Genomic DNA, 14178 nt, shown 5'->3' with positions numbered 1-14178 from the left:
ATTCCCCTTTCTTCTAATGTTCCTGAAATTATGAAATATTTATTCAATACGTTATTCTACGTTTTTAAACGGTTCCTGAAAATAATATAGGAAGGTGAAATTTTTACAATCTAATTAAAACACAGATCCTATTTCGTTTCGTTTTTTTAATCAGATTGTTTTAATTTAGATTGAGCTGCGTAGCTCATTTTAGAACCCGCTGATTTTAACATCTCTGAACAAGATATCTTTGAATTTCGACAGGGGTTTTCGTAACACTAGCTGAAAATAACTCCTGACTCATAGAGTGATTTCAAGGTTTCTTGAAATCTCGGAAGATTGACGCATACGGTATTTCAACAGCGTTCCTCCGTATGGATAGCCATACAAATTTTCTTTTATTTTTTTTCTTTAAATTATATATATACAAGAACTGGGATCGGATGGACGGGTGAAAGCAATATAATCCAAAATAAAAATATATGTAATTTAAAAAAAAAACCGTTAGAAAACTAACCTGGGATTGTGTTATCTAGAAAAAATGCGAGAGCACCAGCTACAAACATACTGGTTCCAAATAATACAGTTAATATCTGATCAGCTATTTCACTACCTACAAAAGACATTGTTAATATCTGATCAACTATTTCACTACCTACAAAAGACATTGTTAATATCTGATCAACTATTTTACTTCCTATATAGGGGAACCACAGTTGCTATGTGGGTAAGACGCTGGCTCGCTAGCCTAGAGGTGGCTGTTAGCTCTCGGTGTTGGCCGAGAAAGTTCATCGGGATTTCCGGCGTGGTTTCCTCTTGTCAGTGGCGCAGGACGGAAGGCCTGCCAAGGACAGCTATTTAGTCGTTCGGATAAGATGAAAAACCATGGTCCCGTGTACAAATTGGCCTGCACATAAAAGATCCCTTGGCAGTTGAAATTCGATATAAGAGTAGGGGTTAGCACAATGTATGGCGTATCCACATCTTCATTAGCCCAGTTCCTATATAAAAACACTAGTTTTAACTAGATATTAAAATATCTCATCAACCGTTACTCCAATCAATTTATGGGTTAAATTGCTGCGTATGATAACCGTCGATATTCCGAACTTGATCAAATAATAATCATTTTTCTAATTGTTTATTGGAATAACATATTATATTTTTGCAGAAATTCATTAATTTTCCATAAAGTTCGTCCTTACAAGGGCGATTTAAAACAAGTATATGATTATACACTAATATTTGAGACTTTCTAGGTAACAGCAATGTTGGGTCCTACTAGCCACTGACAAGAACGGGTTTTTGTCAAGAGCAACCATAGTATTGCAAAAAATGACCGAGAAGGAAAGATATGCATAATCTGTACGCCATATTAAATGAAAGCATACTCGCCTGTGTTAATTGCTGATTGGTGTGTTGCTATCCATTTAGGTAAGCATAGAGCAAACACCATTGGTAGTCCTACAACCAATAAATTCCTGGAGGAATTTAAATCCACAAATTGTAAATTCGATATTCCTACCCCAGTTACCATACCTGAAGTATATTGAAAACGGAAGGTGGCAGTCAAGTTTCATTTCGTTTCGTTTCGTTTCGTTTTGTTATGTTTTGTATTTTTGAAAAAAAAGCGTAAAGTCAACACAGCCCAGTTTCAAACATTATCAGACAAAATGTGAATGAAAAGATAACTCCACAAAACGCGTTTAATTTAAACGATCTCATCGAAAACTCGGTCCTGTATTGCATTCACAACATTTTATACTTGGACCATAAGGACAGCAAATTAATTAACTCCGTGATTTTTGGTCGAACAAGTTTGGACATCATTCCTAGCTATTCCCCGACCTTCAACTAGATATTATTAGGATCTGAATCTAAATAGTATTGACGGGTGTCGTGCACGACATAGGGTATATGGTTACCTTGGTTAAAACAGAGATCCAAATATATATACTTACCAAACGTAACAATGTAGATACCACCTACAATAGGGTCGGGTAATGTGATAAACAAAGCACCAAATTTAGTAAAACAACCAAGTATTATCATTATAACAGCTCCTGCTTGAATAACAACACGACTACCAACCTGAAACATAGATAGTATTTATTACTTTATAACAGATTCTAACAGTATAAACAACACTACCATTACAACAACTGTACAACACAATTACCGATCTGAATGAAACATTATATTATTAAAGATACATTATGGGAGATAAGATAAAGATAATGTAAAGGCAATTTGCTGAAAATTTCAGTCAAATTAATCCAATATGAACGGAGATTTAAGCGATTGAAATTTTCGGCCTAGCCTCGATCATCATTTCTAAAGTCTGTACGATAAAAAACATAGTCTCGATCATCCATTTCATGATTAAATTATGAATGGAAGTCGAGCAGCAAATTGGATCATAATCCAGTAAATATCGCAGGCTAGCGATGCCATCGAGAGTTGACTATGGTCTGGATTAGTTAATTAATTTCTAATTAATAATTTAGATAATTTCAGACCTAAAGAAAGACCTGCAATTGGCAGATTTAGCTCTTGCATAATGTGTTTAACGTTACAACAGCTGTTTACCATATTACAACACGACTGCCAATCTAAAACATGCTGTCCATAATGCACGTTTTGATGCAGTAAACAGCTTATCTTAGAACCGTATATTAATGTTGTGGCATGGTTTCGAATCTAAGTCTGTACGTGACAAGGATCGCCTTTCCAACCTTGCATGTTCTCTTCCGATTCACTGGTTGCTTTCTACTACTAAGGATCAAATATGTACAAGAAGAGAAGTATTGAAATTAAAAACTCTCTCTCTCTCTCTCTCTCCCACTCTCTCTCTCTCTCTCTTCCAGTATAAAGCACAAGTATATTTACTTTTGTGATGCCAATGGCACCAATATTTTGACTGTAAGATGTAATACCACCCGGTGAACCAATAGCACTACCAACTAAACTAGCCAGTCCTTCCATACCAATACCTGAAAAAGTAAACTAGTCTCACCACATTGACTTGTTTACACTACAAAAAAATTAACCGTGCTGTGCCAGGCAACACGCTTAAAATTTGTAATGTAAACAGGGTTATAAAGACAGAAAAACTTACCGCGACTGATGGCACTTCCGGGTGGCGGAGGTGCCCCAGCTAACCGTGCACATGCGTAATAGTCTCCAACGGATTCAACCATGGATGCAAATATTCCAGCTAGCATACCAAAAACACCAGCTAGACTTACTGTTGGTGTGCCCCATTGTCCTGCATGATGAAAAGAGACAAATTAACAGTGCAATATAAAAATTTCATGACAAATGTGTAGCAATACGTCATTTTCAACCACCATTTTTTCTAGCTACTCCATTGCACTCATTAGATATAAGTATGGGTTTCAATAAACACACACGGTTTAAAATCCCAATATGTCAGAACAAAAGTTATATTTATAGAGTTTAAGACCATAAACAAATAAGAGCGGGGGGCTACAGTGAAATCCCATTATTAAGACCAGTTGTGGGACAGAATAGATATAAATTGTTGTTAGAAGTAAATTTGATTCAGATTTGATACATACTTTTAAAATACGGTCGCAACGTAATGCCGAGGAAGTCGAGAGAAAAAATAGCATCAATCAGATCGATCAATTTTAAGCTAAGTTATGGTTTCTTTTGATTTCACACCGCCATCTTGATATGTCTTAAACAAATAAAGTAATAATATTTATTCTACTATTGTTTGTATTACGATATGCTAGCCCATTCTTCGTCATTTCCTTTTACTTGGGTGTGCTTAACTGCATAACAATATGTCTTAAATAGTACACATGTTTGACTGCCTACCATGCCTTTAAAATGTGGCCCTAAATACAAACCTGGATAAGGAAATCGGAACCAGTCAGCTTCATCTAAGACCTTGAGTTTGGTATCTGTTCTAGCAGCATATCCCCAACCTTTTGGGTCATCAGAGAGAGCACCGGTAACAGTTAATATTACACAAACAACCCATGCCGCTACTATAGCAAACAGTACCTAAATATAGACCAAAGATAGATTTTTGCGAACTTAATGATGAACAACCGGGAATTTGAGAAATAGTTGCTGGGGAACTACTAAATGCGGGAGAATTGGAAGGTAGGGAACTGTTTGATGCAAGAGAACTGAGTGATGTGGGAGAACTGAATGTTAGTAAATTACTAGATGCAGTAGTACAGGGTGGTGGGGAACTATTAGAGGAATGAGAAATTAATGGTACTGGATGGCGGGAACTACTGGATGCGAGAGAACTGGATGATAGGGAACGCAATGATAGGGAACTGCTAGATGCCGGAGAACTTGGTAGTACAGGAATACTGGATGGTGGAAAACTATTAGATTTAGGTGAACTAGGTGGTGGAGAATTAATAGATGCATGAAACCTGGGTGGTGGCGAACCACTAGATAAAAGATAGCTGGATGGCAGGAACTACTAGATGTGGGTAACTACTAGATACTTGAGAACTGGACGGTGGGGGACTATTTTAGATGCAGGTGAACTGGGTAGGGGAGAACTAGATGGTGGGGACTACTAAATGCAGGATAACTCTTTGATTGGGAACTATATTGTGACGGAGAACTGAGAATGAAAAGAACTGGGTGATGGGAGCCACATGGAGATGGTTACATAGCCATAGAATCACCCCGTTGTTATGCTATTGAATTAACGCAGAATTACAAATTTGTGAACAAATATGTGAAATCACCAGCACTTTTATTTTATTTCTTACCGGAAATAAAGTAAAGATTGGTATCTTTGTTTTACTGAAACCAGAACCTTTAGTGTATCCAATACATGGTACAGAGATGTTTCTTAAATACTGAGAAAATATCACTATCAAAGCAACCGTCCTGTAAAAAAATCAAGATAAATCATATTTACCTCAAATAGATATTATATAATTGATATCTTATTACGTTTTAAGTTTTGGCGCCAAAGATTGTAACGGTGGTCGGTAGCTCGCATTGATATAGTTTTAAGAGGCCCTGTAAGGCGGGGTATGCTTACTTTTTCAGGAAACATAATACTATTCTTAAATTCCCTATTGACCACTCGATTCCCCGGTTGTACGTGACAAGGAGTAGGGTCGCCTGTCCAACCTCGTGAGTTTTCTCCGGGTCCTCCGGTTTCCTCCCACTGCTAAAGACCCCTCAGCGCAAGCGAATTATTGAAATAAAATTCAACCATGTTAGTCCCGAAATGACATAGTTTGTGTCGAGTGGACGTTAAACCCCATTTCTCTCTCTCTCCGTATTGACCGCAGTTAGTCTACCTTTCTCTACTATTATCTATCTATCTATATATATATTTGTGACTGTCGTTTGTCTGTCTGTCTGTCTGTTCGGGGTTGGCGGCTACACTAGGTCTGCCCCGTGTCTGAAATTTGGGGTGTAAGGGTAGCTCGGACCGGGGAGTAACATAGACCAGGTGGCGTTAGTCTACCCCTTCCGGTTTCGGAGTTATGACCCCCGAGCGAAGCCGGTCTGTTCGGGGTTTGCGGCTACACTAGGTCTGCCCAGAGTCTGAAATTTGGGGTATAGGGGTAGCTCGGATCGGGGAGTAACATAGGCCAGGTGGCGTTAGTCTACCACTTCCGGTTTCGGAGTTATGACTCCCGAGCAAAGTCTGTTCGGGGATGGCGGCTACATGTGGCCCGAGTCTGAAATTTGGGGTATAGGGGTAGCTCGGACCGGGGAGTAACATAGGCCAGGTGGCGTTAGTCTACCACTTCTGGTTTCGGAGTTATGACCCCCCGAGCGAAGCCGGATATCCTGCTAGTAAAATATATTACAGATCCGATTTGCTTGAGCTGTAAAGTAACGATATTTCTAATTGTGAGCCGTATCCGTGTTTTGCGTATACATTACTTACATAATAGCAATCCACCATTGGTTCTCACTCTTCTGATAGGCCACTTCAAAAATCGACAGACCAATCATGGCAATGGTAGGGGTAACGGTCAATGGACCTATGAAATTCATCATTAAACCAATCACCCCGCTTAATCCAATAACGACTTGAAATAATGCAGCCAGCATCATGGCTCCATTTACCTAGCAACAAGAGGGACAGTAGAAATGACAAGTCACGGATTTAAAGCACATATAAGTCTTTTTTCTCATAAAATACTTGAAAGTGGACTTTTTTTCAATTTTTCAAGCCATATGACTTGTTTAACTATTTTTTTCTGAACAAGCATAATTACGAAGAATTTCAACATGTCGTAGATTTCAGCTAGTGGTTTCTGCCACGAAATAAAAAGTACAATATTGTTATACGCAAGTGACAAAATAACACAATAAATACGACTTGACATTATACTTAGCCATACATTATCCAGTTTAATAACAGTTTTGTAAAACAGCATATAACAGATTAAAAAGGTAATTATTATTTTTCGACCTGTGTACAATAATGATATTTACTGACCCATACTTACTTCTCTGACTCTGGCCTGCCATAGTTCCCGATGAATAGCGCCGCCAATTTCAGGTAATAAGGTCTGATTCACTGAAAAATTTTAATATAAGGTTGAAATCCCCGACTTTACACTTCCCAGATACTGTCCAACCGATAAGAGTGAATCATATAGTGGTGAGAAAATAATAACTTCGGGAAAATCAGATTATACCTTCGTATTGGAACACCGTTCTTTTAACTAAGATAAAATCCAAATTTTAGTTATTTGATTAGATAATATTAGATTGATTTTAGTGCTCAGCCAATCAAAATTGAAGTATCTACTAAAATTTGGATTTTAACTTTAGTTTAAATATCGTGAAACATGCCCCAGATTCTACCTTCGTATTGAAATACCTTTCTTTTTATCACGTTCCATCGGCAAAACCCTTTAAAATTGAATATACTCTAAACAAAATTATTCATTGATTATATATATATGCTTATTGTTACGATAACACTGAATTTTACTTTTTAACCTCAAAGTATTTCGAAAATGATGTGAATATTTTAGTATCTCAATTGTGTAAGATACCATTTGAAAATACTTACACGATTTATCGTTAAAGGGACAATCCGCCCACTGGTTTAAAGTCAGAAGAGATATAACTGGTGTGACAAAAGCAAAACTACAGCTTTGTAGAATAGGTAACCTAAAATAATGGATATATCGATAATAATCGATTATTGTCTAATATAAACTAGAAACGTCAATACCCAGATAACCGTATGCATGTGTTTAACGTCCACTCAACACAAACGTTATCATTTCCCAACCAACTTAATTATGGGAAATTTTTATTAAATTTTAGGAAATCGGAGAACAAAAAAAAGCAAGAGGTTAATCAGGCAATGCTAGACTTTAAAATCTTCTTTGAAAAGCTGAATTATATAACATTTATGTTTTCTTTTATTCATTTTACATGTCAATTAGACAATAATTATATTTTCATATGTCCTCAGGTAGTTAGAATACTATTCAGCTTCTAACAGTATATGTATTGTTATTGACGGCAATATTCAAAGTATATACATTTATATAGTTATTCATACCTAACACCAAAAGTAGTTTGTATCAACGTAGATACACCAGAAACAAATATTGTTGTACCAATTATCTGAGCTAGACCAACAGCGTCAGTTGACAAACACAACGCAGACTGTATAATCAGTGGATAAGCGAATGTTGAACCGAGACATGTCAGAAAATTCTGAAATAAATTGGATTTACTCTAAAACTATTCCTTCAAAAACATTTTAGAAACCATGGTAACATATATTATTATAAACAACAAAACTGGTGTACTTGAGAGGAGAGGGGTGTCAAAATACAAAATGTGTTATTTGGTGATCGACATGGACATTCCAATGAATTGTGACCTGATTACGAGAGGTCTGTCGGCATTGCAATTAAGATTTGGGGAGAAGTCTCCTAAGTAACATATTAGACCACCGGACTGCTGATACCACCCAATTCATAGAACAGTTAACACAAGTTTCTTTATTAGACCAATGCCAGCTCGAAGATTTTTGACTGCATGTTAAAACATCAGATTATAACAGTGATTAGGACATAAATGACGGCCGATTCTAGACGATTTATGGCTTTCTATACATATATTTTGAAAGTGCTATCCAAAACCACAGAAACTATTGATATCACATGTCGACGAAATAATGATACATTGAAATCTGTTAGGTTATATTGTTTATAAGGCATTTAGTGATAGGACTAACATTGAAAAAACACAACCCAACTTTATGGATAACAATCTCTAGCAACTTTAATAGTGCAACGTTTCAACAAGTGTCCCCTTGTCGTTATCAAGCACAGGGTAAAAACGATAATATGATACAAAAACCTGGGAGTAAGCATTTAAGTATAATTTTTTTTTTTTGAGAAGAAGCCACAATCTGTTAGGTTGTCGACATCTTTCAAGAAATACGTAGTAAAACTGGTCAGTTTCATCTTTGGAAAGGTGAATGCTTCACATTTTAATCCATATATAAAATATGGTATTTAAGGGATGTAATCTGTGTGCAAATCTGAAGGTTCATAAGAAATGGGACTCTTTCCGAGTGTCCCACGTACCCTGACACTCATCTAGATAAATATACTAAACAGCAAAAAATAACCGTCAGTACGATTTCAAAATCAGAGAGGCACTTTAATCAAATCATTCTAGAAAACGACTTACTGAATGGATCAAAGCAATTTTTTGTGAACAGTATATTGACACATTAGTGATTAATTCATCACAATTCCATGACATTACGAGAAGGTTTAGAGTCTGTACACAGTCTATGGTGTGTCCACCACGAGTGTCAATAAGAGCAGCACAGTGTCTGTACATGGAGCGGACCAGAAGATTGATGAACGCCATTGGCACCTGGAACCACCCTCTCAGAAAAGCCTGGCGCAATCCATCGGCCGTGTTTGGTCTCGGTACGATGTTATTAAGTCTTCTCTGAATTTCATCCCAAAGATGTTTAATCGGTTTAAGTCCGGACTAAGAGCTGGCCAGTGCATAACGTTGACACCGTTCTGCTGTAGAAAGTCCAGGGTAGCTCTGGCGGCGTGGGCACGGGCATTGTCATGCTGAAAAACGTTGTTTCGATGACGTGCGAAATGTGGTATGACGTGGGGTCTGGTAGCGCACTGCTGTGATGCCGCCTCCTCTACCTGGACCAAGATTGTGGAACACCACAGGACCCACTCTCTGGTTCAGACCGATTCCACCTCAAACCATTATGCTTGGACCTCCCCATGAGTCTTGTTCCATGACACATTGGGCAGAATAACGCTGGCCACGTGGACGCCATATTCTGGTCCTGCCATCTGCAGTTGAAACGCAATACCGACTCTCATCTGTGAACAGAACAGTTCTCCATTGCCGGTGTCGCCAGTTCTGGTGTTGTTGGACAAATTGTAGAGGTTCACGTCGATGGCGAGGGGTGAGGATCGGTCCACGGTAAGGTCTACGGCAATGGATGTTCTCTCTGGTGAGACGTTGGCACACTGTATCGGTACTGATGGGTCTTCCGTGTGTTCCCACTTTCTGGCGTGCTGTCTCAGATGCCTGTGTGAAGCGATTCTGCACCTGCTGTCGCACAACATGGCGGTCTTGTCGCCTTGTGGTAACTCTTGGTCTACCAGTTATGGGGCGATTATCCGTGGTGTTGGTGGCCCGAAAGCGTTGCTGAAGCCTGTAGATGGTCCGAACATTGACCTGGAAGTGATTGGCAACGGCTTGGGCAGTGTGGCCAGCGTCGAGTCTTCCAAGCGCCTGGTTCCTCTGAGCTGTCGCGAGTCGGGGCATGCTGCTGACGTTGTAGTGTGAATGATTCAACCAGGTATGGGGGTGCCTTTTATAGGGCTGGTCCCGGTGAACAGCACGTGCAGCATGAGTTTAATGAAAATCAGGGAGAACACATTACCATCTCAGAAGACAGGTTGTGTTTTTGAGAACATTTCCTGGGTTCAATTCTGTGTTTGGGAAGGAGCCTTGTTGCTCAGGTAAAGTTGTAGATGTGGTCACAAATATACAATAAAAACATTTAGCAAGTTTTATGCAATGCGTCTATTCAGAGTAACATACCAACCCGACGTTTCTTTTGCTGCATAGTATATAAGATATTGTTAACGCTTGCAATAGATATAGGATTATAATAAACTAGGCCATGGTTTCACTGTTTACTGATGCAAAACGACAAACATGTCTGTTATGCATGTGTGTTTTCTGTAAATATGCGATTTTGTAATTGAAGACTGGGTTTTTGTACAAAGAATTTTTATCGTTTCACTTTATCTCAATACATCATAGAAACCTGCTCGCTAACTGAATTAAATGGTTCAATTCTTCTAATTTTCATTTATATAGCAAACGTTAAGAAGGTAAAATGTACTCACCCGTTCTATGTTTGTTATTAATGTTAATACATAAAGTACAATAACAATTTGTTAAATCTCTACATACTTAGAATCGATCAGTGGCATAGTTGTTCACAACCCCCACCCCCCCATGATTCCCCCACCCCCCATGATTCCCCCACCTCACCTTACCCTCTCCTTTCCCGATAACGCTTCCAATAACGTTTTTTTAAACCGACCAATTCCGTAAAAGCCACCCTTTTGACAAAATTAGTTCAGAGTTTAAGATATCTGGCGCTGATATTTCTTGATTTTATAGTATTATAATGCATTTAACTTTGTAGAATTATACTGTATTTGACTTTGTAGAATTATACTGTATTTGACTTTGTAGGATTATCTTGTATTTGACTTTGGTTTAATAACATCTTAAAGTACTTTTTCGCTCAACTAGGGCGTGGGGGGGGGGGGGGTCGTCAGAAATATTGTCATGTTATATGTTCTATATATAAGCTTACCTGAAAACCAAGAATAATAGTTATATGCCAGGGTGGTATCTCTTTAACAGAATATAGTACTCTTTTATTCTTATCATACTTCTTTTCTTCCTGATCTATACCTTTTTCCTATTAGTAACAATTAATAAATAGAGGATATTTGTTGATTTAGAGTGAATAACATAATTTATTTCATCGAAAAGCAAGAAAACTTATATTTTATATAAACGTTTTCTTGCTTAGAGATGAAATAAAATATGTTATTCACGACAAAACGACAAATGTTCTATTTATTTTATGATTTTACAATCATTTTAGGTAAAAACAACTAGCCAGTGGAATAACACTTTTATTTCACTGATAAAACGCGGTATTCCACTACTGATCATAAAATAAATACAGGTATACAGAATTGTCAAATATATCATCACTGAATACAATAGTTAATATGAAACATACGTTTTAGTATATTTCGCTTGATTAAAATACGAACACGAAATATTTGAATGGCCCCCACATTCGATTCGATTTTGTAGAACCTGCAGGCAAAAGTATTTTAGTTTGAGTTTACTATGAATAATTTGATGTCTTCAGGGTCGTAGCTAGCTCAGAGCAACGAGGGGAGCGGGAAGTGTTCTCAGGGGTGCTGTAAAATTGACGGACAATGTATATCTATGGTCGACAATTTTATCCCAGGGGGGGGGGGTACATTTTGCATTGCCCCCCCCCCCCCCCAGTTAAACGGGCCTGGAAGTTTTCGCTATATCCTTATTGCTCAGTACTTAAACGCCCTGGTTCTTTAATGATATGAAAGTTAGATGAAAGGTATTAAGGAAGAATAGCCCTACTATTCTACACCGACTGGGCTAAAGGAAGGCGGGCAGAATCATGTCATCCAATGTGCTATGAGGGAAATTTTTCCTGGACAACGGTCAAGGATTATTTGACGTACACGTCAATGTGCACACGGGACATCTGTCTATTGTTCCACCAAAACGACTTACTATGCCCTCTGTCGTGCACCACTGACAAGGGGCAACCACGACGGAAAATCCCGATAGATCAAGGGACCTCTAGGTTAGCGAGCCAACGTCTTAGTCACTGTGTCGGCAAGGGGTTTACATAATAGTGTCTATCAACTAGAACATGTTTCCACAAGTCAGTAAATCAAAACTATGTACATTTATAACAATATAGACTAGGCTGGGAGAACAATACAGGGCTGTGAGATAATGGGTTGGGGTTGGCAGTTGCACTTGGTCGTTGAGGAGCGTGAAATGATCACATTTGTGCGTGAAGTTTTCCACGCCTGGATAATTGTAGAAGTCACGTGATGTTTTCGATTTACGAGGTAGTATGTTGGTATTTTGACTACTACTTAAACAGGTATTCAGGTTGTCAAAATTACGATATATAGTAGTTTTTTACTCACTGTCATTATTAATAGCCTTCACCTTGTGACAATATCTTCAAATTAAAACACAAAGTTAAATCAAAATTTCCTTAATCAAAACTTAGTTTGGTTGTGGGTTTATTTTTTCTCACAAAATGGCAAACAATTTAAAGGGTAATCCCACGGCCCCTTTAGTTGCTTGTATATATAGGGGTCCAAAGTAACGGCTGAGAAGGCTGTGCGCAATAACCTCTTGACATAGATAGGGACAGATACGTCCATTCACGCTTGGTTGAATACACAGTAACGGATGATCGGACTATTTAATAATTATTAACTTTATATAATTTTTGACCTCCAGGTGTTCCATCGTTCATATTTTAACTGCCCACGTTTAATTTACTAATAATGCAGAGATTGTCTATTCATGTACCTTCCAAAACATCACAATGATCCCTAGTGCATATATGCTTGGCCGCTAATATCACTGAGAGGGATAAAATCGGCGCAGGTAAATGAGCTCGCAATATTAACATTTTTGCAAATTAAATTCTAGAATTTTTTTTAAGTAATAGAAAAATAAATAAAGGTGTTTGAAGTATACTCTTCAAAACAAGTAGGGGATATTGAAATGCAAATACCTATGCAGGTTGTGATATGATAAATAGTCAGGGACACTTGACATGCTTTGAAGTTATCGCCCCAACAGAACCACTGAGCTGCACATGCGACACGCAATAGCCGCCATACACGTGGGAGGGGTTCATTGTAAAATTTGACACTTCAAGGAAGGGTTACTGTTTAGCGTATCTTTGCTTTAGTGTGTTACGTTTAATTTGCAATGAGACGTCTTCAACATGATAAATGTCTAGATGCTATTGGCATGCTTCAAATGGGTTCTACACAGCGAGCAGTTGATTAGGAGCATGCCATAACGAATTGCTGAATGACTGAGGATTGGTGGTGCAATTACTCATTATTAAGACAAAAATCAAAAACGTCCATTTTCACTTTTGACAGTGTATCTCTTTGTGTTTCTGAATATCCCCTACTTTTTGTGAAGAGTATATATCTGGATAAAAAATATTTCCTATTTTTAGCGAAAATGAGTATATAAAATGGGTAAAAGGCACCATTCTGCCCGGACCAGAACGTTATATAAACACTGCACTATAAAGGTCAGTCATCTTACACAGAGATATAAGAAGAATGCCTTCGCAATACCTCTATGAAACAGATTGCCAAAACATGTCCAAGGCCGCGGGATGTCGATGTCTAGAACTTTTTGTTTGTCATTCTGTTTAAAATTCTTCGCCTTTATGCGACATGACATAAACAGGGAAAGGGGTTCACTCGTCCGCGGGTGGACTAATCGGCGGGTTCAATAGTCCGCCGTTATAAAAAAAAATATACTATAAATATCGGTATAAAAAAACCCCAGAAGGTATGGTGGCTTATTGGTATTATGTCGTGATGAACTGATTAATTGCTTCAAAAGTATGTAAGCATTTTGTGTTGACTAGATCATATAACAGACATCCTCCGATGAATGACATCTGATAAACACTGTGGCTGTTTAGTGAGTGGGTCTCTTGGTCTAGCTTTATAATTACAGTATGTATGGTGAAGATGGAGATTCGGTTTCAGGTGAGTCATTTCTATTTGATAATTGTTAAAGCATCCGTGTGGCAATTTGGGTGGGTTATTAGTCGTTTGTCAACTTTGTTACCATGGAGTGGGTGATTTATCAATTGCTGAATCACAGTCCTATTCTCGATTGTATCGAAAAAACTCATTTTGAATAAAAACGCTTATAGCCCCTTAAAACCGCAATGAGTTCAGGAAAGCCTTGCCAGAAATAATTGTATGCTGTCGTGAAAAGAATATTTTGAAACAAGTTGAAATTATACAATCTTAAAACCCTGCATACGAAATGACT

General features: G+C 37.9%; 1 protein-coding gene across 1 annotated transcript; it reads right to left on the bottom strand.

Moving 5' to 3' along the window:
• Positions 1-1354: 1354 nt before the first annotated feature.
• On the bottom strand, positions 1355-14158 carry LOC130013128 (solute carrier family 23 member 1-like). Its single transcript, XM_056101702.1, has 12 exons — positions 12279-14158; positions 10868-10975; positions 7532-7689; positions 7031-7131; positions 6459-6529; positions 5891-6072; positions 4749-4869; positions 3858-4014; positions 3098-3247; positions 2869-2972; positions 1941-2070; positions 1355-1518 (listed from the first exon to the last, which is right to left on the bottom strand). Exons 1-12 carry the CDS (start codon positions 12282-12284, stop codon positions 1355-1357), a joined length of 1452 nt encoding a protein of 483 aa, XP_055957677.1. The 5' UTR covers positions 12285-14158.
• Positions 14159-14178: the final 20 nt, after the last annotated feature.

This window comes from Patella vulgata, chromosome 6 (assembly GCF_932274485.2).
Source record: "Patella vulgata chromosome 6, xgPatVulg1.2, whole genome shotgun sequence".
Classification (NCBI taxonomy): Eukaryota; Metazoa; Mollusca; class Gastropoda; family Patellidae; genus Patella; species Patella vulgata.
The sequence above is the reverse complement of the archived record's forward strand: the minus strand, read 5'-3'. Positions and strand labels throughout refer to the sequence as shown.